Source organism: Rhodamnia argentea, chromosome 5 (genome assembly GCF_020921035.1).
Source record: "Rhodamnia argentea isolate NSW1041297 chromosome 5, ASM2092103v1, whole genome shotgun sequence".
NCBI lineage: Eukaryota > Viridiplantae > Streptophyta > Magnoliopsida > Myrtales > Myrtaceae > Rhodamnia > Rhodamnia argentea.
Genome location: NC_063154.1, coordinates 2,445,641 through 2,472,110, shown reverse-complemented (window position 1 = coordinate 2,472,110; position 26,470 = coordinate 2,445,641). Strand labels below are relative to the sequence as shown.

Sequence of the window (26,470 nt, the reverse complement as noted above, 5' to 3'; positions counted from 1 at the left end):
TGAATTGACTGCGAGGGTGATCGAGATCGATGATACTGATGATCGAAAGGAAGATGCCCGCGGAAAAAAATAGATATTAAAGAGAACAGCAAAGGAGTTATTTATTTAATATATCCGCGTCAGTCTGACGGCATTTCATTCAGCGGCTTACTTGTCGCCTCCAGTCACGGCAAAACCAAGAAAACGACTCATCCCCATCCCCAACCAGATCCGACCCGATCAGTCCCCAAAACTTCGATGGCGAGCCTGTGGCGGGCTGCGACGGGCTTCACGGCGAAGCCCGAGGCCGACAACGATGGCGTCGAGTTCTGGTCCAACCCGGAGCGCGCGGGTTGGCTCACGAAGCAAGGCGAGTACATCAAGACGTGGCGGCGGCGCTGGTTCGTCCTCAAGCAGGGCAAGCTCTTCTGGTTCAAGGACTCCGGCGTCACCCGCGCCTCCCGCCCGCGCGGCGTCATCCCGGTGGCCTCCTGCCTCACCGTGAAGGGCGCCGAGGACATCCTCAACAAGCAGTACGCCTTCGAGCTCTCCACCCGGAGCGACACCATGTACTTCATCGCCGACTCCGAGAAGGAGAAGGAGGACTGGATCAACTCGATTGGGCGGTCCATCGTCCAGCACTCGCGGTCCGTCACCGATTCCGAGATCGTCGACTACGACAGCAAGCGATGAGGTCGGGCAATCGAGGTTGATTTTGGTAATCTCCTGTTTCGGTCAGACGCTTGTGCCTTGAAACTGTTTGTTTTTTCGCCTGATCGTCGATTGCGACTTCAAGGGGCGGTGAGCTTTGTGCGAGCGAGATCGATCTCGCTATACTAGCGACAATCTGGTGCTTGTACATTGAGAATGGTGTTTTTAGTATGTTCCTTAAGGGTTGTTCTTAGTGATTTGTGAGGTGTTACTCCCATTTCTCTTCTGGCATAATGTCTTTCGATTTGGTCGATTGTTCATGTTTATTTGTTCATCAGTGGTCTAACGAGACGTCTCTGGATTTGTGCTAAACAGATCTACACGAGTAGTTCAAGCAGTGTGGTCTCCTATTCTGATGGAGATGAAAGCTGATGACTTGCGTCTAAGAAAAGACCTCTATCTGATAGTAATATGCATCAAGAGAACATATGGTAGTCTATTTTTGAGCAGCCTATTCATCTTCATAACACGTACGTTTTCGCTAAGTTGGACTGGAAACCAAATCATGGCAATTGGCAAGAAACAAGCCTGAATTCATTCTCATTCGAGAAACAAAACATAGAGTTGTCTAATAATGGCTGAAAGACGAGGTGTAGTTCCTTCCATGACTATAATTTGCTATTACGCTTCGGATCTGTTGGAGCTCCAAGGTCAAAAGCTTTTGCTGTTGTTGTAGCGGCTCAGCGACATTACTCCTATCAATCCAGTCATCTGGCATCCAGCAGAGGGGAACGTCGCTTTATAAAATGCAGAAACCAGGTACTCCTCAATTCTTAAAACCTGGGAAAAACTTGTAAATTTAAGTACAAATTGGGGGAATCTGTTCAGAAGCTAATTTTTTTTTTTAGCGAACGACAAACCCCTATAAGAGTGACTGTTTTAGTGCAAGCGCAGACGTACTTGTAAAATCTAACATACGAGGTTCTTAGCGAGCTGTTTTAATGCCTTGTGAGGGTGAGAATTTCTTCATGCGGTCTTCAGTGCATTTGGTTCTGAATGTCGAAGCCTTTACCTCTATCTCTCATTACTAGAAAATTGGATTTCTGCCTCCACGTATATCTGGGAATACGTATTGCCCTTTCCTGTCTAGACCTTAAAAGGAATTTGTTTCAGTCCCTGTGCTTGAGTGCGCAGGCACACTCCTGCTTTGCTCGACTATGGTTGAAGTGGTTCGTTTCCGTCTGCCATGGTTTTAACTCCAAGATAAGTCATTGCTTTTGCACATTAACTATCCTTGTAAACCAGCTGCATGGAGTCTGTCCCTAGCCAAACATAGTTGAGTTCCAGCTTCTATGATGCTCATTCTCTCTCCGGGTACTCCAACTGAGCAGGCAATTCCAATTCCACAGACCGTTACCAGGCAGCCTTGAGCTGTGTTGTCTCTGCTATGACCTGTACCGCAATCTCTTTCCAGAAGTAGAATGGGATCAGTAATTTCTAGAACTCGTCCGGGCAAAGCTTCCTCAACAAAATTGAGAAGGTACATATTCTCTTCAGTGGGCCGACTAATTCCGGTGAACGTCTCTAATAAGAGCATGCCATAACTAGAGACATCGTCTTCTCTAGAAAGCCATATTGTGCATGGCCCTATCAGCTGACTTGCCACTCAACTAAACGATTGAGCTAAAAGAAAATGGCGTCTACTCTGTCATTATGAAGTGTGAGATTCTTTTGAGAGGATACGTTGCATTATTTTTTTTTTTTGTGAAGAATAGTCTTCCATTTCGTAGGCAAAGGACGGGATTTTATTTGAAGCAGCATAACCAATCGTTCCTCTTAGACTAGCTGAGCTTATCTTTGAGTTGGTGTTAGGTGTGTTTTCAAGGACGCGCGTTTTGAAGGACGATTTTTGGGGATCCAAAAATCACTGAGATGTCCATCCGTCTCATCATCTAAGAGAACATTGCTCGGCTTTGGAGCCCCATGAACTATTTGACTTTGAGAATGGTTGTGAAGATAATCCAGTGCAGCAGCAATGTCAATGGCAATCTTTTATCCTACTGGGGAGGCTCAAAGTTTTTGGTGGCCCATCTGTGCTTCGATCGGTTAGTGATAGCAGCACAACCGCTCTTCAGCCATTGACCGTGAACCGGTTGACCAAAGCCTTTTACTCATTACCGTTATAACTAATGCTTGAGCAAAATGATAGTATTTTCAAAAGATTTCGGTGTCTAATATGCTTTAGAGACTCGCATTCGGCCATGAAACTCTTCATTGCATCACGGCACGTTGAATTCAGCACTTTGACAGCGGCAACTTGTTCCATTCTCTAGTTTACACTTGTAAACGGACCCAAAACTTCCTATTCCAATCCAATTAGTTGAAGGAAATCCATCAGTTGCTTTAAGAAGGAGAATTTCGCAAGATGGATTCTGCCATGCACCGCCTATGGAGCTTCAAGTGGGCTCTGTTCTTTTCTTCTTCAACCAACATGAAAACATGAAAAGCAAGAGGCAGAGCTATTCCCAGAAGCCCATAAGCTACAGAGATGGAAGATATCAGTATACGAACTACCCCACGCTCTACTTTATAGAGATGCACTTAGGGTGATGAAATTAAGGGATTCCTCCACATAGCCTCCTGTTTCCACTGACAAATGCAGCATTTGCATTCTTAAAGACTCCCTCAGTTGGTAGAGCGCCTTCCAATTGTTAAACCATGAATTTGTAAGGTCCAAATCAAATGCTTTCAAGCACCTTGGAATCTCACCAGATAAATTTTCAAAAGACAGCAACTTGGAACTTCAGATCTCTGAGCTTACATCGTCTGAGCTTGCTACAATTCTTTTTGAATCCCGCAATATGCATAGCTAATGGCCTCTCTGCAATTCTTTTTTGAGGTAGATGAGGAGTAGTATCTGATCAGTCGACTTTTCTATTTTTTGGTCCATGCGGTGGACTGAAATGAAAATTTGTTCATGTATTGCATTTGGTGAACTTGATTATGATGTTTTGGTCTTCCTCATAAAACTGATAGGGGCGATGACGTCAATTGTATCTATTATATTTCCTTTCAAGTTATTTGTGTGGGCGATATATGTTTCCCACAAAACTAGATTTTTGCAACTGAAAATAATTCCCGCTCGATGAGATGAACGAATGACCTAATTTGCTCTCCCAAGTGGGAGCATTTAGGTAATGTAGGACTCGAGTTCGCATTGTACTTGCAAATATCCAGAAAAACTCATGTACTAGTCTTTTGCTATAGATATTGACATTGTGCGGGATGCACAAGCTTAATGTCTACTCGTATTAATGGATTGAACTATCCAACTAGCAATAAAGAGGAAAAGGATAAATATAATTGCTCCGATAGCTTCAAGAGACATATATTGGCTTGCATGTATGCCTTTTCCTTTGGATAGTCTGAACACACGGTACAGCTATATACATGACAGCATAATTCCTAGTACTTCCTTCTCTTCTTACACGCTAACTTTCGTTTCAGAAGAACATTGAAACACACCTTTGTTCTTCACGGTCTAAACTATTCATAGTCTATGTCAGCACTCGATTCACCGACCTCACAACACATTAGAGAAGCATCTGTCCCACGTTTGAATAAGAGATGAAGACATCCTGCCACCTCTCCCTATCTCCCGAAGAGGACGAAGACATTGCCATGGACTTTGAGTCAACGAAAGGTTCCCATATGCCACAGTCCATCGGACGACTTCACCAGTTTCCAACCCCAATTTGGTTCTGCATGATGATTTTGTTACTTCCATGGTTCCATCTTCACATTAGCAGACAATTAAGTTTATCTAGAGATGAAAAAAAAAAAAAAAAAAAAGTTTTGTCACGTGCTTGTCTCTGCATAAGTGGTTCGGTTTGGCATTTGTAGGAAATACTAAAAAACTTACTGCTTTAGTGTATCACCTATCTTGGTAAACCAGTTGTGTGAAGCCTATCCCTAATCGAACATAGTTGGGTTGCTACATTTGTGATGTTCATTCGCTCTCCGGGGACTCCAACTGAGCAGGCGATCCCAATTCTGTAGACCATTAGCAGGCAATTCTGGATTGTGCTCTTCCCACTTTGGCTTGCGACGCTCTCTACTTCTTGAACTAAAATGGGATCGGTAATCTCTAGGACTTGTTCAGGCAAAGCTTCATCAACAAAATTATGAAGGTTCAAACTTTCTTTGAATATCTCGGCCGTGGGACTGATTCCTGTGAACATCTCTAGTAAAAGGATGCCATAACTATAGACATCACCTTCAATCGAAACCGCACTTCCCATTCCATATTCTGCATTTACCAAGAACGTCAAAATGATCAAGTTATGAGAAAAATGGTATGTGCACAATCTCATGATGAAGTTCAAAGTTTTATGAGAAGATGCATGAACAATTTTGTGATGAACAAATTCTTCATTTGAGAGGGATAGGGACAAAAGGGGGCATACCTGGAGCAACATAACCAATTGTTCCTCTCAAGCCAGCTGAGCTTGTATTTGTGTTTGTGTAAGATGTGGATTCAAGGACGAACTTTGCCAATCCAAAGTCACCGACATGTCCAACCATCTCAGCATCTAAAAGGACATTGCTTGGCTTTAGATCACAATGAACTATGGTGCTGTGGCATTGGTTATGAAGATAATCCAATGCAAAAGTAATGTCAATGGAAATTTTCATCCTTTGGATGAGACTCAAATGTTTTGGAGGCCCAACTGCATCAGCTGGAATTGGATTTGGGTGCAACCACTCTTTGAGGCTACCATTGACCATGAACTCATAGACCAAAGCCTTAAAGTCGTTCCCGTCATAATCAGTACTTGAGCATACTGTTAGTACCTTTAAAAGACTTCGGTGTCTGATACACTTTAGAGTCTCACACTCGGCTTTGAAGCTCTTCAGAGCACCATGACATGTTAAATTAAGCACCTTCACAGCAACATTAGCTCCATTCTCCTGGAGTACTCCCCTGTAAACAGATCCAAAACTGCCAACACCGATCAAATTATTTGAAGAGAACCCATCAGTTGCTCTAAGGAGAGTTCCATAAGATAAGTTTTGCCAACTGTCAGCCATGGAACTTGAAGTTGGTTCTTTTGCTTTCTTTTTCTTCAACCAACGTCCATACAAAAAAACCGGAACAAGGACCACTCCTAGAAGCCCAAAAATAATAGAGAGCAAGAGTTTCCATTTACAAACTACTCCTCTGCTCTTGGAGTGTCTAGGAACGCATTTAGGAAGTCGAAATTCCGGGATTCCTCCACATATCTTGTTGTTTCCAGCAATAAAAGTGGCACTCACATTCTTGAAGACTCCTTCAGTTGGTAACGTGCCTTCAAAATTGTTATAGGACAAATTTAGAGTTTCTAGGAAGTGAAACGCTTCTAAGAACTTTGGAATCTCCCCCGACAGTCTATTACAGGAAAGATCCAATTCCTCAATGCTTCTTAATGAGCTAATTGATTGAGGAATGGATCCTTGAAATTGGTTATCCCTCAGTACTAATACTGCCAATGCATTACAACCACCTAGAGTGCTTGGAATTTCACCATTGAACATGTTGTCAGAAATGTCCAAAGTATCTAAGTGGTTAATCTGTCCTACTTCCGCCGGAAGGGTCCCAGTCAAATGGTTGTGAGACAAGTTTAAATGAAGGAGAGTTTTAACTGCTGGGAAGACGGAACCATTGAGATTGTTGTTAGACAGATCGAGCTCCGTCAGACTCTGGCACTTATCTAGATGTGAAGGAATGTGCCCGTGAAAGTTATTCCCGTCAAGATATAATTCCATCAATTTCTTGTTCTGCTGAAAAGAAGATGGAATTACCCCAGACAGAAGGTTATTGGAGAGACCCAAATATGTTAGATTACGAAGATTTCCCACATCAGACGGGATAGAACCTGAAAGAATGCTATTGGCCATCCACAAGACTTCCAAGTTCACAAGATTGCTGATTGCTCTAGGAATCTCACCCGTAATAGGATTACTGGCTAATAGCAATGTTTTGATAGTAATGGAGAAATTACCAATACATTGAGGCAGTAGCCCACGGAGTCTATTAGCTGCGATACCTAAGTAGGTTAAGGTAGTGATATTGGTTAATGAGCAAAGGAAGTTCAAGTCACCAGATCCCCCACTTCCAAGATGGTTAATGCTAATTTGCAAAAATTGAAGGTCATGCAAACCTTCAAAGGAAGGTACGCTCCCGGAGAGCTTGTTGTCTCCAAGTTGAAGTAACTGTAGATTTGAGGCATTATTAGGTATCGACAAAGGGATTGATCCAACAAATTGGTTCGTCTGGATGCTGAAAAATGCTAAGTTGGGGAGACCAAAGCCGATTGTAGTGGGAAGACTTCCATGCATTTGGTTATATCCCGCATCAAATACCATCAATGACGACAAATTGTAGAGGGAAAGAGGAACCGTACCAGACAACGAGTTGTTGAACAAATCAAGGGCTGTTAATCTAGTCAGCTGGCCAAGAGCCCAGGGAAGACTCCCGCCCAAGTAATTAGAAGAAACATCAAGCTCCTCCAACGATGATAAGTTCCCTATGGAAGAAGGGACACTTCCGGTTAGATTGTTTTTTTCTAGATAAAGAATCCGAAGCTTTACCAATGAACCCATCTCCGGAGGAACTTCACCACTCAGTTGGTTACTAGACAAGTCCATGCCGAGGAGCTTAAGGCAACCTGAGATGTTCTTGGGGATTTCACCCATGAGTGAACTGTTGAACAACCCTATCATACGTAACCGGTGCAACCGCCCGATTTGGGGGGGGATTTCGTGGTGAAAGCTGTTATTTTGGAGCCACAATTCCCTTAAGAAGCTGAGATTTCCGATGTGAGGGGAGATAGACCCTTTGAGCTCCTGGGCACTCAAGTCCAACATGGTGACTCTATTTTCGTGTCGGCGACCACATGTAACACCGTGCCATCGGCAGAGATTCAATGTATTGTTCCAGGAGCTAAGCACCTTGAGAGGGTCCTCAGTTATCCCAGCCTTGAATGCAAGCAATGCGGAAATGTCGGTTTCATTTGATGTCGTGAAGACCGGAACAAAGCACAATGCAATCGCAATCGCAAAAATGAAGCGGTGATATGGAAATTTTGGAAAACTAAAGCACACGAGTTGCATGACTCAAAGCAGAAGCGGACCGAACTGATGAGCAGGGAGATTAAGAACGGATGAGAGATGGGATGCGTAACACGAACGTGGTTTAGACACCTCATTGGCAAGAGATTTATAGAGGGTCAGGATTTTGGAGAGAGCCTCTTTGTTTTGGTCAGAAAAGTAGTTAATGCACTGAAATCACTAGAAGACAAGAAAGATGTGACACTCCACCTAGCGTTCTCGCTACGGCAGAATTAACCTCTCACACCAATACATTAGAAATTAATGAAATTTGAACTTTTCATTCTTTCAAGAGGCTGTCCTCCTCGAGTTGCCCATCAATTAGGCAAGGAATTAAGAACTTGCACGAGTGACAATGTTCAGCTTCTCTGGAGGTATTGGAGAAGAGATCTATTTAAATAGCCGTGCAGATTTTCAGATTATGCCATCGTTTGTATAGATTAACAGATTAGTGGCAGATTGACTTGAAGTATCCCCGTGCTCCGTTTGGAAATAGTTCTTGGAAGTCTTACCAAACACATCGACTTTGGGAAATAGGCAACGAAAAATCGACCACTTTTCTTTAACCAAACGGGGTCCCAATACTTTGATTCCACCTAAGCCTAGTAGACCACATTCAGTTTTCAAGGAGCTTAGTTAATGCAGTCTGATGCTTCAGAAATTTCCTCTCACCAACCTCCGATTCATGACATGTTTAAGAAAATTTTGCATCTAGATGATCCGACCTAAAAGAAAGAAAGAAAGAGTGCTACCACTACTCTAAAGTAAAAGTACACCGGCAACTATCTTCAGACATGACATTCTTTTTGTACTTTAATGATATGATATGAAAATCTCGTGTCTTTTGGCGAATAAGTTGTTTCCAAAGTTTTTAAAAAGTCAGGTTAAGAATGAGAGAACACTTTCCAGTGGATTTTCCGCGTAAGGCTCGTAGACCATGTCCAATTATCAAGGAGCTTAGTTTGGCGATCTTATCTGGAAAATCCAATTTAAGCAAAGAGTCCTATCATTAATCTAAAGTACACAACAATTATCTTTTTGATCTGTCTTAATATTCAAAAATATCTTCAGCACGGCACAACATTTTTTTATTTTTTGTAAAATCATGTTAGGGATGAAAATCACTTCACCATTGAACCCCCACTTGAACCAATTTTCCTTTGAATAATTAGAGAGGTGAAAATCACCGCAACATCCTTCTCTATCCTCGAAGTGCCGTGTCATGACCGAAAGCTCCCGTATCCCCCACTACAAGTCCCGGTTTTGATTATTCCCACAAGAAGCTTCCCAGATGTCAAGGCCACTTTCACGGCTGTTGTTCGTAGAGTCAAGGAGATTTATTGTGAAAGCCGTGCTGCTGAAGTTGACAGTGCCGATCGTCTGCATCTGGGCAAAGACCTGATCGTTGATTTTGAGTCTTCACGTGTTGTATCCCCACATTCATTGAATGGCCTCGGGTCTACTGACTTTTCCAGCCCCCTCTTCTTCTTCATGCTCCGTTTTCCTTAGGACTACGTCGGTACCATACCAGGAACAACAACTAGTTTGTCCTTGTACATGGATTAGTGGTGCTAGATACAGTAGTATTTTAAACAAGTGCGCCATATTCAAACAATGACAGAAATCCCTCGTACAAACGAGTACACCAACTTCGTAAATCAATTTCATTTGTCATACTTCTTTAAACTTGTTATTGAACAAAGACCGCAGATTATCAGACTTTTGATCCACAGCAAGAATGCTACTCATACCAAATATCGTATCTGTTCCGCGTTATTTTTCATGATTGATCTCCTCTTTAGTTGGCATGACCTAATAAAGCATTTTGTTCTTGTTTGATGTTTCTGTTTAGAAAGAACAGGTACGATGTTCCGCGATATAGACAATATGTAACTTTCTTAGTAAGAAATGAATCTTGCTGGTAAATTCGTACAACTGGTAATCAGTTGTTCAAGTACTTACATGTAAATTATGAACGGCGTCGGCGACCTACTACCATCACGTAATCGAGTAATGCAAATATGTGTCCACTTGTCAAATGAACAATTGTTCATAATTTATGTTGGAGCTAGCGTTATCACCTAGAGGGAGGTGAATAGATGATTTCAAAGAACTATAGAAATCAATGTAGAATTTAAACAGATAAGCTCAGAGCTTAGTTCATATAATGATCATTAACAAGATCCGAGGTGTCCTCAAATTCAACAGCGTGCATAATTCAACTATCACAAGATAATAAGAAAGACTTTAAGGGATAGAGAATTTGCACAGAGAGTTTATAGTGGTTCGGCTTTGTTCAAACTTATGGTCATTGGTAACCAATCAGCTGGATTCTACTAGTGAATATCTCAGAGGTTACAACTCATTGACAACTCTTGAGTCGATAGACTTCTCATCTAACACTCACACACTTGAATGCACTCTCTGAATATTATAGTGTTTGGATCAAGAATATATGAAGGATGTGTATCTCTCTTGATCTTGAAATTTAAGTTTCTGCTCTCTCATGTTTACCATCTTTAGCCTTGGGGTCTCATTTTATACTTCTCCATCTTCAACTGCCCATTGTAAGATCTTCCGAGAATCACTCTCCAAACTTCCCATTTGGACGAGATTATATACAAAGAATTTCGTAGCTGTTGAAGTTAACCAAAGAAAGAATCTCACGTTAGATCGAATCTCACATACAATTATGATATTGGGTTTCCATAGATAGAGTTCTTTATAAGGTAAGTCACTCTCGTCTCCCTTAACCTATGTGCTTGATTGATCTTCATGATTGATAATCCCCAAGAATGAATCCAGCTTGATTTGCTAACCGTTGTGATGATATATAATCTTAATCAAATCATCTCAAAGATATTTCATAATATTCTGGTCTTTGCCCATGAAATACTCCCTTAGACCTCGAGCTATGTAACAACGTCCGAGCTCCCCACTCAACATCTGAGCTCTTTACACAGCGTCTGAGACTTTTAGACATCGTCCGAGCTTTTCCTACCACATTCATTCTGTGTAACCATTCTTTAACATTCGAATATTCATTAGGACAATTTGCAAAACAAGTATTTCATTGCATTAACTCAGATATTAGAGAATACGGGTTGTTTTGTCAACTTCAAAATCAATTAGGAGTTTTTCTCAACAATTTACAAGTGTGTTTATGCCTGGTAAATCAATTATTTATTTAGCTTGTTACTAACAAATTAGCATGTTACTAACAATTTACAAGTGTGTTTATGCCTAGGAATTTATGATGGTAAAATTGCTATTTTGTTCGTAAGTTACAAATATTAAGCTACACTATGTAAGCAATTTGTAATCTACTAGCGAGAAAATAGGCCCATTTGTAGAAGTGAATGACTACTCATAATCTATGCTAAGCAGGTAAATCAGCTATTCGGTTAATATGTTATTGTCAAATAAACGTTGGTACTGGTTAAACCAAAAAAGAAGAAGAAGAAGAAGAAGAAGACATCAATGATCCATTCAACATTTATAGTGGTAAAATTATTGTATTGGCAATTATTTATTAACTAATGAAGGACACCACTTACAAATTTTGAAGAGAATGAGTGATCTACTATTCAGATTGAGGATTGTAATATGGTCATTTCATTCATCACTTCACTAACAGTTGATCGGACCGATAAGTTCCTAGTAGCTTGCTGGCCCTAGATTCATGACATCTTTAAGAAAATTTTGCATCTAGATGATTCTACTTGAAGAAAGAGTCATACCACTACTCTAAATGTGCACAACAACTAATTTTTGGTCGACTCGATAGTCCAACATATCTTCTACACCACATAATTTTGCATCAAAGTCATCCGATTCGACGTGCATCGTCTCAACTCTAGACTTCCGAGTCGTGCGTAGTACGCAGTCAATGCCCTAATAGCGATGCTCCCACTCTTCCTTGCAAGAAAATGACATGGCATCTGTTAAATAAGATCCTGATAATCAATCTCGGATAGGCGGGATTGCGTGGGGAAGGAAAAAAAAATGCTAATACAGATTGTATCAACAATTAATAGTTGCATACGCATGTCAGAAAATCGTGCATTGAATTGTGTCAATTCCTTTTAGTTTTCCATAGGAAATCTACAACTGCCGGTGCATCTTGTTGATAATTAATTCTGCCCGTATTAATGGATCTAACTATTTAACTAGCAAAAGAGAACAAAAGGCTTTCTTTTCAATTTTCCAAAAACAATGCACAGCAGCTGTAAGATGACAGCATCATTCCTAATCTTCTCTTCTTACACGCCAAACTTTCATTTCAGAAGGAGCACTGAAAACACACGTCTGTTCTTCAGAATCTGAACTGTTCATAGTCTAAACTGTTAGAGAAGCATCTGTCCCACGTTTGCATATGACATGAAGACCTCCTGCCACCTCTCTCCACCTTCCAAAGAGGAAGAAAGACTTTGTCGTTGACGTTGAGTCAACTGAAGGTTCCCGTATGCCATCGTTCATTGGGTCACTTCACCGTTTTTCCAATCCCACTTTGGTTCTGCATGATGACTCTGTTACCTTCGCGGCTCCATCTTCACATTACCAGAACAACAAGTTAATCAAGATTGGGGGCAAAAAAAAAAACCGTTTAGTCACAAGCCAGCTATGCATAAGTGGTTCAGTTTGGCATTTGAAGGAGGTACTAGATAACTTACTGCTTATGTATATCACTTATCCTCGTAACCCCAGCTGCGTGAAGCTTGTCCCTAATCGAACGTAGTTGAGCTGCTACATCAGTGATGCTCTTTCGCTCTCCTAGGACTCCAACTGAGCAAGCAATCCCAATTCCGCAGACCATTAGCATACAATCTTGGATTGTGCTCTTTCTGCTTTGGCCTGCATAGCTCTCCACTTCGCAAACTAGAATGGGATCAGTAATCTCTAGGACTTGTTCAGACAAAGCTTCCTCAACAAAAATATGTAGGTTCAAATTTTCTTTGAATATCTTGGCTGTGGGCCTGATTCCTGTGAACATTTCCAGCAAGAGGATGCCATAACTGTAGACATCACCTTCAATAGAAACCCCACTACCCATTTCATATTCTGCACATATCAATAACCATGCACGGTTGACATATGAGAAAAATAATATGTGCTAAATGTCATTGAGAAGTTAAGAGTTTTGTGAAAAATTGCCATTAAGAATTTTGTGATGAACAAGTTCTTTTGAGGACACAAGGAGACAAACATGGAGCAGCATAAGCAGTTGTTCCTCTTAAGCCTGCTGAGCTTATATTTGTGCTCGTGTAAGATGGGGACTCAAGGACAATCTTCGCCAATCCAAAGTCGCTGACATGTCCAACCATCTCAGCATCTAAAAGGACATTGCTTGGCTTTAGATCACAATGGACTATGGTGCTCTGGCATTGGTTATGAAGATAATCCAATGCGAAAGCAATGTTGATGGAAATGTTTATCCTTCGGATGAGACTCAAATTTTTTGAAGGCCCATCTGCATCAACTGGTATTGCAGATGGGTGCAACCACTCTTCGAGGCTACGTACCATTCACAATGAACTCATAGACCAAAACTTTAAAGTCATTTCCGTCATAATCAGTACTTGAGCATACTATTAGTACCTTCAAAATATTTCGTTGTTTGATGCGCTTTAGAGCCTCGCACTCGGCTTTGAAGATTAAGCACCTTCACAGCAACATTAGTCCCATTCTCTTAGAGTATTCCCTTGTAAACAGATCCAAAACTGCTAACAACGATTAAATTAGTTGAAGAAAAATCATTGGTTGTTTTACGGAGAGTTCCATAATATAAATTTGCTTGGTATGAGCTATGGAACATGATGTTGGTTCTTTAGTTTTCTTCTTTTTCTTTAACCAACAGACATACACAAAAACCACAACAAAAAGCATCCCTAGAAGCCCACCAATAATAGAGAGCGCGAGTTTCAATTTGCAAGCAACTCCTTTGCTCTTGGAGTGTGTAGTGATGCATTTAGGGAGCCGAAATTCCGGGATTCCTCCACAGATCTTATTGTTTCCAGTAATAAAAGTGGCACTTGTATTCTTGAAGGCTCCTTCAGTTGGTAACATGCCGTCAAAATTGTTATAGGATAAATTCTTGAAGACTCCTTTTGGTATAAGTCAATAGACAAGTTGGGTGCTAAGCACTCAGATTGATTGATTGATTATCTTCGATGACTAATCAGCAGCATGGGTAGAAAAACAAGAAAGATGTATCATTCCTCTTAGCGTTCTCTCTACGGCAGAATTAACTTTCCACTCCAACAAATAGAAAATCTAATGACATCAATTTTCCATACCAAGATGTTGGATTTTATGGGGTGTACGGTAAGTACCATGGTCCGCCCATGTAGGCTACCACACCCCTTCTAACATTAGATAACTTCTAAAGGCGGTTACTCATATTTTGAACGTGAATAAGAATCACGTTTCTTCGTTCTGTTGGGGTGAGTCGCTTCAAACGCTCAATGAACAAGAGAAGAAGAAAATATCGATAAATCTCTCTTGATCGTCAAACGGACGAAGGACTCTCTCGAGGCTGCATCGTGTACATTTAATCTGTGAAAACCCGAGGTGCGTTCGTTACGTGATGCATTTCTCCGATCGATGATTCAAGATTGATTCTAGGGCTTGTTAATTTCGTGTAATCTGCTGTGTATGTTAATCGGGATTGGTTCCCTTCACAAGCAAATGAAAATAATTATGGTAGGAGCATGCCATCTTTTGCATAAATTAACAGATTAGTGGCAGATTGACTTGAAGGACCCATGCTTCGTTTGAAAATAATTTCTTGGGAGTCGCGACGAAAAAAATCGACCACTTTTCTTTAACCAAACAGGTCCCAATACTTTGATTCCATCTAAGCCTAGTAGACCACATTCAGTTTTCAAGGAGCTTAGTTACTGCAGTCTGATCTGCAGCGACTTCCTCCTACCAACCTCCGTTTCATGGCATCTTTAAGGAAATTCTTGCATCTAGACAAAATCCAACTTAAAGAAAGAAAGAAAGAGTGCTACCACTACTCTAAAGTTAAAGTACACAATAACTATCTTTTAGGTCGATTAAATAATCAAATATATCTTCAGACATGATAATCTTTTCGTATTTTAATGATAAGATATGAAAATACCACGGTGAATAAGTTGTTTCGAAAGTTTTTAGAAACTTAGGTTAAAAATAAGAGAACATTTTCCAGTGGATTCAATGAAAACAACTACTGAAATTTTTTAACTAATGCAGCCTTTATTCAAAGACCAGTTCGCTTAGCTAAGAAGATCAGCCTGCATTCAAGGTCAATAAGCCTAACATCGATAAGCCCTCCTTGGCAAGTCCCTCACCAGCAAGAGTCTCATCTTTGACTTTGTCATAAAGTCTTTTGTCATTTCCCATGCCTTGGAGGTTTACAACAAGACATTTTGGGACAACCACAGGCATTGAAAATATTGTACTTTTAATAACTCCTAATTTCTAAGAGCTTCTGGTTTCAATGTACTTTAATAACTTCTAGTTTCTAGATTTGACTTTAGTCTTTCGCTTTTCTTTTGTTTTGTTTTAAAAGGCCATCAAGTTTCTATAGAAAAAACACCAAATTTGATTAATTAAATTTTTTTTAGTGCAATTCCCTTGAACCTCGAAGAGTTCAAACCCCTTGAAAACTTAGAAGAATTTTACTCTGTCATTGAAGAGTCGGAGCTTTTTAAAAGTCTGCATTCTTAAAGAGTTGCAACCATTAATCTAAAAGAACTAATGTCATTTCAACTTCCTTGGACGCCTAGAAGAGCAACCACTAAATTTCTTGTCTTTTTTCTCATTCTGTCTATTCACGTTCATCCACTTCCTTCACAGTATCAACGTTCCTCAAGTGCTCACCTGAAAAAAAAAAAAAACCAGAAAAGTTATAGATCACAGAGTCTTCGCACTTTTGGCTTTGGAATCAGGTCATTTCGATTTGTGTCGACAATGTCATGACCATTTTCCCAAGCTAGCATGAAATTGAAATTTCTGCTCATTTTTGTTATGGAGTTTCCGTGTGTATAAGTAACTCTCCCAATCCTATTATTTGAGTAGTTAAGTGTGGACTACATCATTAACTAACCCATCGATTTTGGAAATTGAAAACAAAAAAACTGACAAGTTTTCTTTAATCATACAGAGCCATAAATTTTTATTCCACATAAGCCTCGCAGATCATGTTCAATTATCAAGGAGCTTAGTTCCGTAATCTGATAGGAAAAAATTTCCTCCTCCTACAAGCCTTCGATTCCCGACATCTTTCGAAAAATTTTGCATCTAGATAATCCAACTTAACCAAAGAGTTCTAGCTGTTGTTTTGGCTAGACCTAACACCTAGAGGGAGTGAATAGGTGTTTATAATCAAACTCAAAAAAAAAAAAGCAGAAATAAAATAATCAAGTTTGATAGGAGCAAAAGTAATCAGCAGAACTATGCAATGCTTCTATTAAACAATTAAATGAGGCAAGTAAAGAATAGAAGACAATGCACAAGAGATTATATTGGTTCGGCTTTTGGTAAGCCTATGTCAACTCTCCCACACTAACAGTCTACTGGCTGGATTCCACTAAGTAATCAATTAAAAAATTACAGGAGGTTGTGATTGCCACAAGCACTTCCGCAGAAACGAGTGCTGCCTCTATCAAGGCTGTCTGACTCTACACACTTGACTCTATTTACACCTCTCACAAGATCTCAAATAAACACTCAAGTTGACAATTTTGAGCAAGTAAAGCTTTCTTGAAACAAGGATGATGAACTCTTAATCTATCTCGCTGGTCTTCGAACTTGATGCTCTTTATACTCCTCGTCTTCCGAGCTTTCTACTGAATAGAACCACTCCGAGGATCAATCTCCAAAAACTAGCCGTTGGTTGATTGATGAATAAAGATCATGGGTCATTGAGGAGAGAACGATCAGAAGTTTGAGAGGATTTATTCGCCCATACAATCAAATCCTAGAATTCTTATATCAAGCTTCTAACAAAGGAAATTGTCTAAGGGGTGATTGCCAATCAATCAAGACTCCTCTTGTGGAAAGTCACATTAATATCTTTATGATTGATGGTCAATCAATTAAACTTAGAAACGCAATCATAACCGGAAAATCGACCGTTAGTGAGGGAAATTTATCCTGTTCAATAAAAGGAATAAGATTGAAGTAAACAGTGAGGATTAATCTGAAGATTAAAAAATATATCTCCCCTAAAACCTCGTATGAGACTGCTTCCGCCATAAATCCTGCATCTATCAAAATAAGAGCGTTAGGCTCATTAAGCATAAAAAGCATAGGGGTATATTAATAACAAATCCTCAATGTATAAATCAAAGTCTTTTCAATAGACCGAGTTTTGTTTCCTTCAAAATCATTTATATTTTTCTCAATACCATCATTAAGCTAAAGTACACAGCAATTATCTTTTTGACTGACTTAATATTCAAACATATCTTCAGCACGGCATAATATTCTTATTGTTTTCATTTTTATTTGATCATGTTAGGGATGGAAATCACTTCACCATTGAACCCCTACTAGAACCAATTTTCCATATCCTCGAAGTGCGTGTCATGATCGAAAGATCGTGGTTCAGCAAATTATACATCCTTAGTCTTTCTATTGCATGATGGTCTATCTTTCTACCCCAAACCATACGTAGGGGGACATAGGAAAAGATCATTAATAGAACAGTTACTAAGTTCTCTTGCCGTGCTCTACACGAACACTCGACCTAGAAATTACGAGATCACAGTGTCAGATTTGATTCAGTCTAACATTGAAAGAACTCTGGAACTCAGCTTCGTTTGTTATCATTAAGAAAGTCGCATATGGTTTCGAGACGGTATCGAATAGTCTTAGCCAGATTTCTCAAGCAGTCATAAACAGATTGATGAAGGTCTATGTGAAACCTTGACATTTTTCTTCGATCAGACAAGGTTGTATTATTACTAGTATGGCCGAATCGATTGGTCTATAGTGATGCTCCCACTCTTCCTTGCAAGAAAATGGCATGGTACCTTTTAACTAAGATCCTAAACATTTTTTTTTTCAATTGTGTTCTGAACTTTTTACATTTCTTCCAATTTAGTCCATCCGACCAATTTCAGCTGGAAATCACTGACGTGGTGCGGCCGGCGCTAACGTGAAGATTTTTAATAATTTTTAATTTTTTTATTGTTCCTTTTTTATTTTTCCTTTCTTTTTTTTTTCCTTCCCTTCTTCTTCTTCTTTCTCTAGCTGAAGCTTGACAATGGCTGATGACTGGTCATAGGCGAGGGCTGAAGCCTTGTCGCCTCTGGACGAGCTGGCGAGGTGTCCAGCCATGATTGGGCTTTGCATTCTTCGGCTTCGACGGTCACTCCGGCTTCGGCAACTCTGACTTAGACCTTGAGGGATGGCGATTTGGAAAGTATCGAAGTTGCAAAGGAGTCGATTCTAGATCTGGATTGGCCGCCATTTTCGTGTCGATTGGTCTATGACGAGAGGGAGAGAGATTGGGCTACACGATTGAAGGAAAGTTTCGAGGGAGGTTGCATGAATGATGACGAACCCAGAGTAAACCCAGGTGCTGCCCAGCGACAGCAAGGGTAAACCTTGCCAGGGTCGGCGAGGTCGACCTCGCCGACCCTCACCTCTGGCCAATCGTCGGCCGCGATGTCCGGCCACCGGTTGGAGAAGGAAGAAGAAGAGAAGAAAAAAAAAAGAAATGAACAATAAAATAAAATAAAAAATATAGATGAATAACATTTAAATATAATTAAAAAATTCACGTCGGCGTCGGTAGCGCCACATCACCGATTTTCGGTCAAAATTGGCCAGAAGGACTAAATGTGCAAAAGGTTTAGGACTGAATTGGCAAAAAAAAAAAAAAAAGATTTACGACTGAATTGATACAATTACAAACTTAACTTAGTTTCTGAAGTTTGATCGAGAAAAATTCCTCCTCTGGCCTTTGATTCATGGGATGTTCCAGAAAATTTTGCATATACATTATCCAACTTATAGAAAGAGTCATACCGCTGCTCTAAAGTACACAACAAGTATCTTTTTTGTCGACTTAATATTCAGACATGTCTTCAACACCACACAACACGGCATCGAATTCTTTATATATTTTACGGATATGATAGATGAAAACCACCACGACATTCTTTTCTATTATATGCTTTTTGTGCGGATTCCGAATCCTCGAATTGAGGTTTTAACACGCGAACAGGAAATTGGTGTGTTGTTTTTCTGTTTGGTTGATATTGTTCATTCCCTTGGCTAGACTTCCGTTTGGTTGATTTTGTTTGCTAGGCACAATGTGGTGAGTAGATCGAACTATTTAGCTAGCATAAAAGAACAAAAGGGTACATGCATGATTGCCGTTTCTTATAATTGTCCAAAGATACAGAACAGTTGTCCAGATTGACGGCATCATCCTAATACTTTCTTCTCTTCTTACACGGCAACTTTCGTTTCGGAAGGAACATTGAAACAGACCTTTGTTCTTCACGGTCTAAACTATTCATAATCTACATCAGAACTCGAATCGCCAACCTCAGGATGACCCTGCTACTTCCATGGCTCCATCTTCGCATTCCCAGAAAATTGAGTTTATCTAGATTGGAAAAAAAAAAAAAATGCGTGTAGTCACGTGCTTGTCTACGCATAAGTGGTTCAGTTTGGCATAATTTGGGGGAGGTACTAGAGAACTTACTGCTTTAGTAAATCATGTATCCTCATAAACCAACTGCGTAAAGTCTGTCCCTAATCGAATGTAGTTGAGCTGCAACATTTGTTATGCTCATCCGCTCTCCAGGGACTCCGACTGAGCAGGCGATCTCGATTCAGTAGACTATTGGCAGACAATCCTGGACTGTGCTCTTTTTGCTTTGGCATGCATTGCTCTTTACTTCTTGAACTAGAATCGGATCGCTAATCTCTAGGACTCATCCAGGCAAAGCTTCCTTAACAAAATTATGGAGGCTCGAATTTTCTTTGAATACCTCAGCTGTGGGACCGAGTCCTGTGTACATCTCTAGCAAGAAGATGCCATAACTATAGATATCGCCATTAACAGAAACCCCATGTCCCAATCCATATTCTGCACTTATCAAGAACCTCAAATGAGTTATGAGAAAATAGTATGCGCATTTGTGTCAAATGAGAAAACAACAGGTGCACAATCTTATTATGAGGTCCATTTGTAAGAAGATCCATCAACAATTTTGTGAGAGGGTCCTCAATTATCCCAGTCTTGAATGCAAGCAGTGCGGATTTGTCAGTTTCATTTGATGTCGAAGAGACTCGTGCAAAGCACAATGCAATAGCAATTGCAAAAATGAAGCCACGAAATTAATTATGACTTTGCAAAGATAAAAGCCCGCGAGTTGCATAACTCAAAGCAGAAGTGGATTAAAGTGATGTGCCGGGAGATTAACAAGGAATGAGAGATGTGATGCGTGATTCGGGTGTGGTTTAGCCACCTCATCGACAAGAGATTTATAGACGGTGAGGATTTTGGAGAGAGGCTCTTGTTTTGGTCTTAAAAGTCATATATCTGTATCCCCTTGGCAGTGAGTGGACAAGTTGGGTGGTAAGCACTCAGACATCGGCTGAAATTGATTTTCCACGCCAAGCAAATGAACATTTTTACATAAAGTAGACAGACAAGTGTCGGATAGACTTGAGTCCGCCACTACACTAAAGTGCACAATAATTACATTTTTGGTCTTTTCAAACATTTCTTCAACACCATATTAGCCACCACTGAACCCATCCCTTGAACCAATTTATTGACTGCTTTTTTTTTTTTTTTTATTCCCTTAGCTAGACTTCATTTCGTTTAGAGAGTCGATGGCCCTGTGCATTACGCGGATGTATTGCATAAAAAGAGGGAAAACTTATAAATAAAGACGTGTCCAGGGATTTTCAAAAGGATTTTGCTAGCATAATAGTTTTTGAGTCACTATGAGAATAACAGTATATTGTGAGTTGCAAATTCTTAAAAAAAGTCAACCCACAATAATTTTTAATAAATTGTTCGTGGCCCTAAATAGACTGCTAGTATAATAGTCACCCAAAGGCTGTTATATAATTAATTGTCTTTTCAAAAACATGTGATGACTAAAGAAAATCAAGCCCACTCTTCTTTCCTTGCGACCCAAATTGAGAAGCCTATAAGAGCTTACAAATGAGATTGAAAGAGAAATGCGAATAATTTAATCAAATCTTAAATTTGTACGATTTCAATTCCCAGAGATAATACTTCAAGATGTTTGACGATGTATACAAATTAGTCATTAGCCATTATTAATTTTGTAAGTACTTTTGAAGAAATTCCAACCACGACCATTTTTTTTGTTGGCTTTATCGAATCGAACCATTTATGTCAATTTTTATACTATACAGGACCATCAGGAAAGATTTAATTCTGCTAAGTATTGAATTTCTAAGTTTAAGGCTTTAAGCGAATGGATGAACAAATCAACAGCCAGCCTTCCTAATCAACATATGCAATTTCTATTATCAACAGTTCCCTTTTCTAGGATTTTGGAGAGAGCCTCTTTGTTTTGGTCTCAAAAGTCATTTTTTGATTACCTTTATGGTTAATCTGCAACATATGTAGTGCATTTGGGAAAACTGAAAAACGAGAAAGATGTGTCATTCCTCTTTGCTTTATCTGAACGGCAGAATTGACATCCCACACAACAAATAAAAAAATTATTATGGAAGGAATATTCCATGTTTTGCACAAATATTATCTTTTTGGTTGATTATTAAAATTTATCTAAAACGTCACATGATGCGACATGACATTCTTTTTATGTTCTAATGAACTGTGAATAATGCTCACGCATCTCTAGCTATACTAAAGGAATTAAGAGTGATGTTCACCCACGAAATTAGACAGTAAAATTTTCCATCACCGTTCTATGAATGTTTAGGATTAGCCAATTTGGTACGTAGATATCAAAACGTGCTCAAAGCAATGGAAGTTACATGAGGATGAGAATGAGAAACGTTTTGAGGACCAATCTACCAACAAGGATACCACTTTCTAAAGCTTGTTCACCATAACTCGTGTTCATGGAAATGAGGAGAGTTTAGCTTAATTCGCCAACATAAATTCATCGATCCTTTGGTTTCCGATTCGAAACAATGGATGATTCCAATTTCCACACGTAGGCGAATGACCATCCCACCTACTGGTAATATCGGCCGTTGTTGTTCACACTCACTTCAGAGCTAGCATTGCTGCTAGTCGCAAGTGGAGAGTCGGCGACACGCTGACTGTCCTGCGCCTTGAGTCCAGGATTGAGTTGAAGTGCAGTCACTTCACAAGACGACATCAATCTAATCGAAAGATTGGCCCGAGCAGCAGTTGAGCTGACAAAACTACTCCGTCCAACGATGTGAACTAGAACTCCTCTTGCACGAGTGGAAGGGTTGCTCGTCCGCTGTCGAGGAAAAGTTTTACTATTTTCCCAAGTTTTTCGAGGCGGCACCACCCTAATTCCCGCTTGTCGAGTGCTTTATTCCTGTTCTCCCATACAAAGTACGCACGACGCGATTATTTTGTCCATGTATTAACTTAAAACCTGAAAGTGCCACGTCACCTGACCACAGTGAATTATCTATTTTACTGTTTATTCTTTAAATCTCCAGTCACCAGAAACATAATTTCTTTTCTTTTTTCTTTTTGGAAGCTATGGAAAAGGACAACATAATCTGGAAAATCCTCCATGGCTCTTTGATGCAGGAGCATCGGACTCTATCTATTGGCTCGCAAGCTCAACTCAGTCCTAGTCGATTAATCCAACTAAAGATGCGGGAGCAACTAATTCTAAGGAAAAATCCAAAGTTCCCACATGGTTTCATCGGCTAGTCAAGCAACATCAATGTCTATTCATGCTAAAGCGAGTTCTGGTCTTAACTTGTCTTGATGGGTTCGAGCTCACTATGAAGCTATCGGCGTGAAAACTAGCAACCAAGATGCCAACAAATGGAGCTACCGACTTCTTCGTAACCGACAATCCTCGTCAAGCGTCTATCAGTAATCGGTCACTTCGTGCTTGGGAATGTTCACATTCATTTAAGGTCATTAATGCGGCGACTTGGGAATATTCAAAGAATGAAGACCTTCAACCATCTTATCTTTCTTATTTTCAAGGTCTAGTAATTACCGTTCAAGTTCTCAAAGAGTCCAAGTTCGAGTCTCTAAGTATTTAATGTCATTTTCTAGTTTCTAGGACTTTATTACTTTTTCTAGTTCCTATGTCCTTAAATGTTTAGTCTCTTTCCTATGAAGAGTCACCTATGTTTAAAAGGGTTCTTCCATGCTCGCCTATGTAAGCATACTAGGATGAATGTAAAGACAGACTTGATTATTTGATAAACTATTTGCCTTTTGGCTTGAGAATAAGAAGTTGTTCTTATTTTACTCTTATCCCTTAGGTGGATTCTTAATAGTGGCGAGTATTCTATCATTTTACTCTAATCCCTTAGGTGGATTCCTATGGGTGGCGAGTATCTTATCCTGTTACGTTGTCACTTGTTTTACCTCCTCTCTCTCTCTCTCTTGTAATTGCAAATCAGACCCAACAGAAAGGGCGGAATGCTTCATGGCCACCTTGGCTGATATTTCCAACCAAGATCATGGCCGATGGCTATATGGATTTGAAGGCCATTTTCCTATATCTTCTTGGCTAACGCCGACGAGTCAATTTTTCAGTTCTTTGGTCCGTGCATTGGACTGATGTGTCTTAAAAATTCCTGAGTAAAGAGAGAAAGCTCATTTCCTCCATTTCTCGAACTTGATTATGAAGGTATGCTCGCCTCATGAAAATGACAGTGTCAACATTCACGGTGACTACTATCTTTACTTGCAAGTTATGTGGCTGCGTGATAGCTGTTTCACTCAAAACTACATTTCTGTTTGTTTCTGGAAGTCATTACTTACCGCTTGGCGAGATGATGGAATAAAGTAATCTGCTCTCCCAAATGGAGCATTTAGGTAATGTAGGACTCTATCCAAGAAAACTCATGTAGTCATCCTTTTCGATAGACGTCGACATGGTGTGGGATGTGCAAGCATGATGTTTACTCATATTTGTAGATCGAACTATATAACTAGCATAAAAGCGATAACTGAACTTGCCTGCATAGCCTTATGAGACATATACAGGCTTGCATGTATGCTTTTCTTTTCAATTGTCCAAATATACAACAGGGCTGATAGAAAACAGCAACATTCCAAATACAAGGGTTCTCTTCTCGCACGCCAACTTTCATTTCAAAAGGAACATTGAAACACACCTTTGTTCTTGACGATCTAAACTATGTATAGTCTATGTCAGAGCGCAATTCACCAACCTCACGATACATTAGAAAAGCATCTGTCCCCCTTTGGTTCTGCATGATGACTCTGTTACCACCACGGCTTCATCTTCACATTACCAGACAATTGAGTTTATCTAGATTCAAAACAACAAAAATTCGAGCAGTCACGCGCTTGTTCATGCATGAGTGGTTCAGTTTGGCATTTGTAAGAGGTACTAGAAAACGTACTGCTTTAGTATTTCTCCTATCCCCGTAAGCCAGCTGTGCAAAGCCTATCCCTAGTCGAACGTAGTTGAGCTGCTACATCTGTGATGCTCATTCGCTCTCTTGGGGTTCCAACTGAGCAGGCAATCCCGATTCTGTACACCGTTAGCAAACAATCCTGAATTGTGCTCTTTCTGCTTTGGCCTTCATCACCCTCCAATTCTCGAACTAAAATAGGATCGGTAATCTCTAGGACTCGTTCAGGCAAAGCTTCCTCAACAAAAATATGTAGGTTCAAATTCTCTTTGAATAACTCGGCCGTGGGATTGATTCCTGTGAACAACTCTAGCAAGAGGATGCCATAACTATAGATATCACCTTCAATAGAAACCTCACTACCCATTCCATATTCTGCGCATGTCAAGAACCACATATGGTTGAGCTATGAGAAAATAATATGTGCACAATCTCATTATTTTGGATGCGATCAACAATTCTGTGATGAACAAATTCTTCATTTGATTTGAGGGACACAAGGAGACATACCTGGAGTAGCATAACCAATTGTTCCTCTAAAACCAGCTGAGCTTGCATTTATGTTCGTGTAAGACGTGGATTCAAGGACGATTTTTGCTAATCCAAAGTCGCCGACATGCCCAACCATCTCAGTATCTAAAAGGACATTGCTTGGCTTTAGATCACAATGAACTATGGTGCTATGGCATTGGTTATGACGGTAATCCAATGCGAAAGCAATGTCGATGGAAATCTTTATCCATTGGATGGGACTCAAATTTTTTGAAGGCCCGTATACATCTATTGGTATTGGAGATGGGTGCAACCACTCTTCAAGGCTACCATTGACCATGAACTCATAGACCAAAGCCTTAAAGTCATTTCCGTCATAATCAGTACCTGAGGATACTGTTAGTACCTTCAAAAGATTTCGGTGTTTGATATGCTTTAGAGTCTCACACTCGGCTTTGAAGCTCTTTAGAGCACCATGACTGGTTAAATTAAGCACCTTCACAGCAACATTAGTCCCATTCTCTTGGAGTATTCCCTTGTAAACAGATCCAAAGCTTCCAACACCGATCAAATTAGTGGAAGAAAAACCATCAGTTGCTCTGCGGAGGGTTCGATAAGATAAGTTTTGCCAAGTATTACCTATGGAACTTGAAGTTTGCTTTTGTGCTTTCTTCTTCTTCAACCAACAGACAAACACAAAAACCAGAACAATAACCACCCCTAGAAGCCCGAAGATAGTAGAGAGCAAGAGTTTCAATTTACGAACAACTCCTTTGCTCTTGGAATGTCTACGGATACATTTGGGGAACGAAAATTTCGAGATTCCTCCACAAATCTTGTTGTTTCCGACAATAAAGGTGGCACTTGTATTCTTGAAGACTCCTTCGGTTGGTAACATACCTTCAAAATTGTTATAGGATAAATTCAGAATTTCCAAGAAGTCAAATGCCTCCCAAAACTTCGGAATCTCACCTGACAGATTATTATTGGAAAGATCCAATATCTCAATACTTCTTAATGAGCTAAATGATAGAGGAATGGATCCCTGGAAGTAGTTATCCTTCATTACTAATATTAGCAGTCCATTACAATCGCCTAGAGTGCTTGGAATTTCACCACTAAACATATTGCCTGAAATGTCCAAAGTATTTATATGGTCCATTTGTCCTACTTCTGCTGGAAGGGCCCCACTCAAACGGTTGTACGACAAATTCAGAATGAGGAGGGTTTTAACTGCTGGAAATATGGAACCATTGAGGTTGTTGTTAGAAAGATCGAGCTGCATGAGATTTTGACACTGATCCAGATGTGAACGAATGTGGCCGTGGAAGTGATTCCTATCAAGAAACAGTGCAATCAATTTCTTGTTCTTTTGGAAAGAGGATGAAATTTCCCCCGATAGATTGTTATTCGAGAGTCTCAGATATGCTAGATTTTGAAGATTTCCCACAGTAGACGGGATAGCACCTGAAAGATTGGTGTTGCCCATCGACAAGGTTTCCAAGTTCACAAGATTGCCAAAGCAAGTGATGTTAGTTTGGTCAGTTGGTCTAGAGCCTGAGGAAGACTCCCGCCCAAATAATTCTCGGAAAGAGAAAGGCCCTCCAATGATGATAAGTTCCCAATG

At 40.1% G+C, this 26,470-nt stretch overlaps 2 protein-coding genes across 2 annotated transcripts; one reads left to right on the top strand and one right to left on the bottom strand.

Moving 5' to 3' along the window:
* The first annotated feature begins 128 nt into the window (after positions 1-128).
* LOC115743646 (pleckstrin homology domain-containing protein 1) lies at positions 129-1,139 on the top strand. The gene has a single exon (XM_048279549.1). The coding sequence runs from the start codon at positions 238-240 to the stop codon at positions 670-672; it is 435 nt and encodes a 144-aa protein (XP_048135506.1). The 5' UTR covers positions 129-237; the 3' UTR covers positions 673-1,139.
* Positions 1,140-4,568: 3,429 nt separating this feature from the next.
* LOC125315059 (probable LRR receptor-like serine/threonine-protein kinase At3g47570) lies at positions 4,569-26,332 on the bottom strand. Its single transcript, XM_048278971.1, has 4 exons — positions 25,744-26,332; positions 25,340-25,563; positions 5,097-5,574; positions 4,569-4,939 (listed from the first exon to the last, which is right to left on the bottom strand). Exons 1-4 carry the CDS (start codon positions 26,330-26,332, stop codon positions 4,569-4,571), a joined length of 1,662 nt encoding a protein of 553 aa, XP_048134928.1.
* Positions 26,333-26,470: the final 138 nt, after the last annotated feature.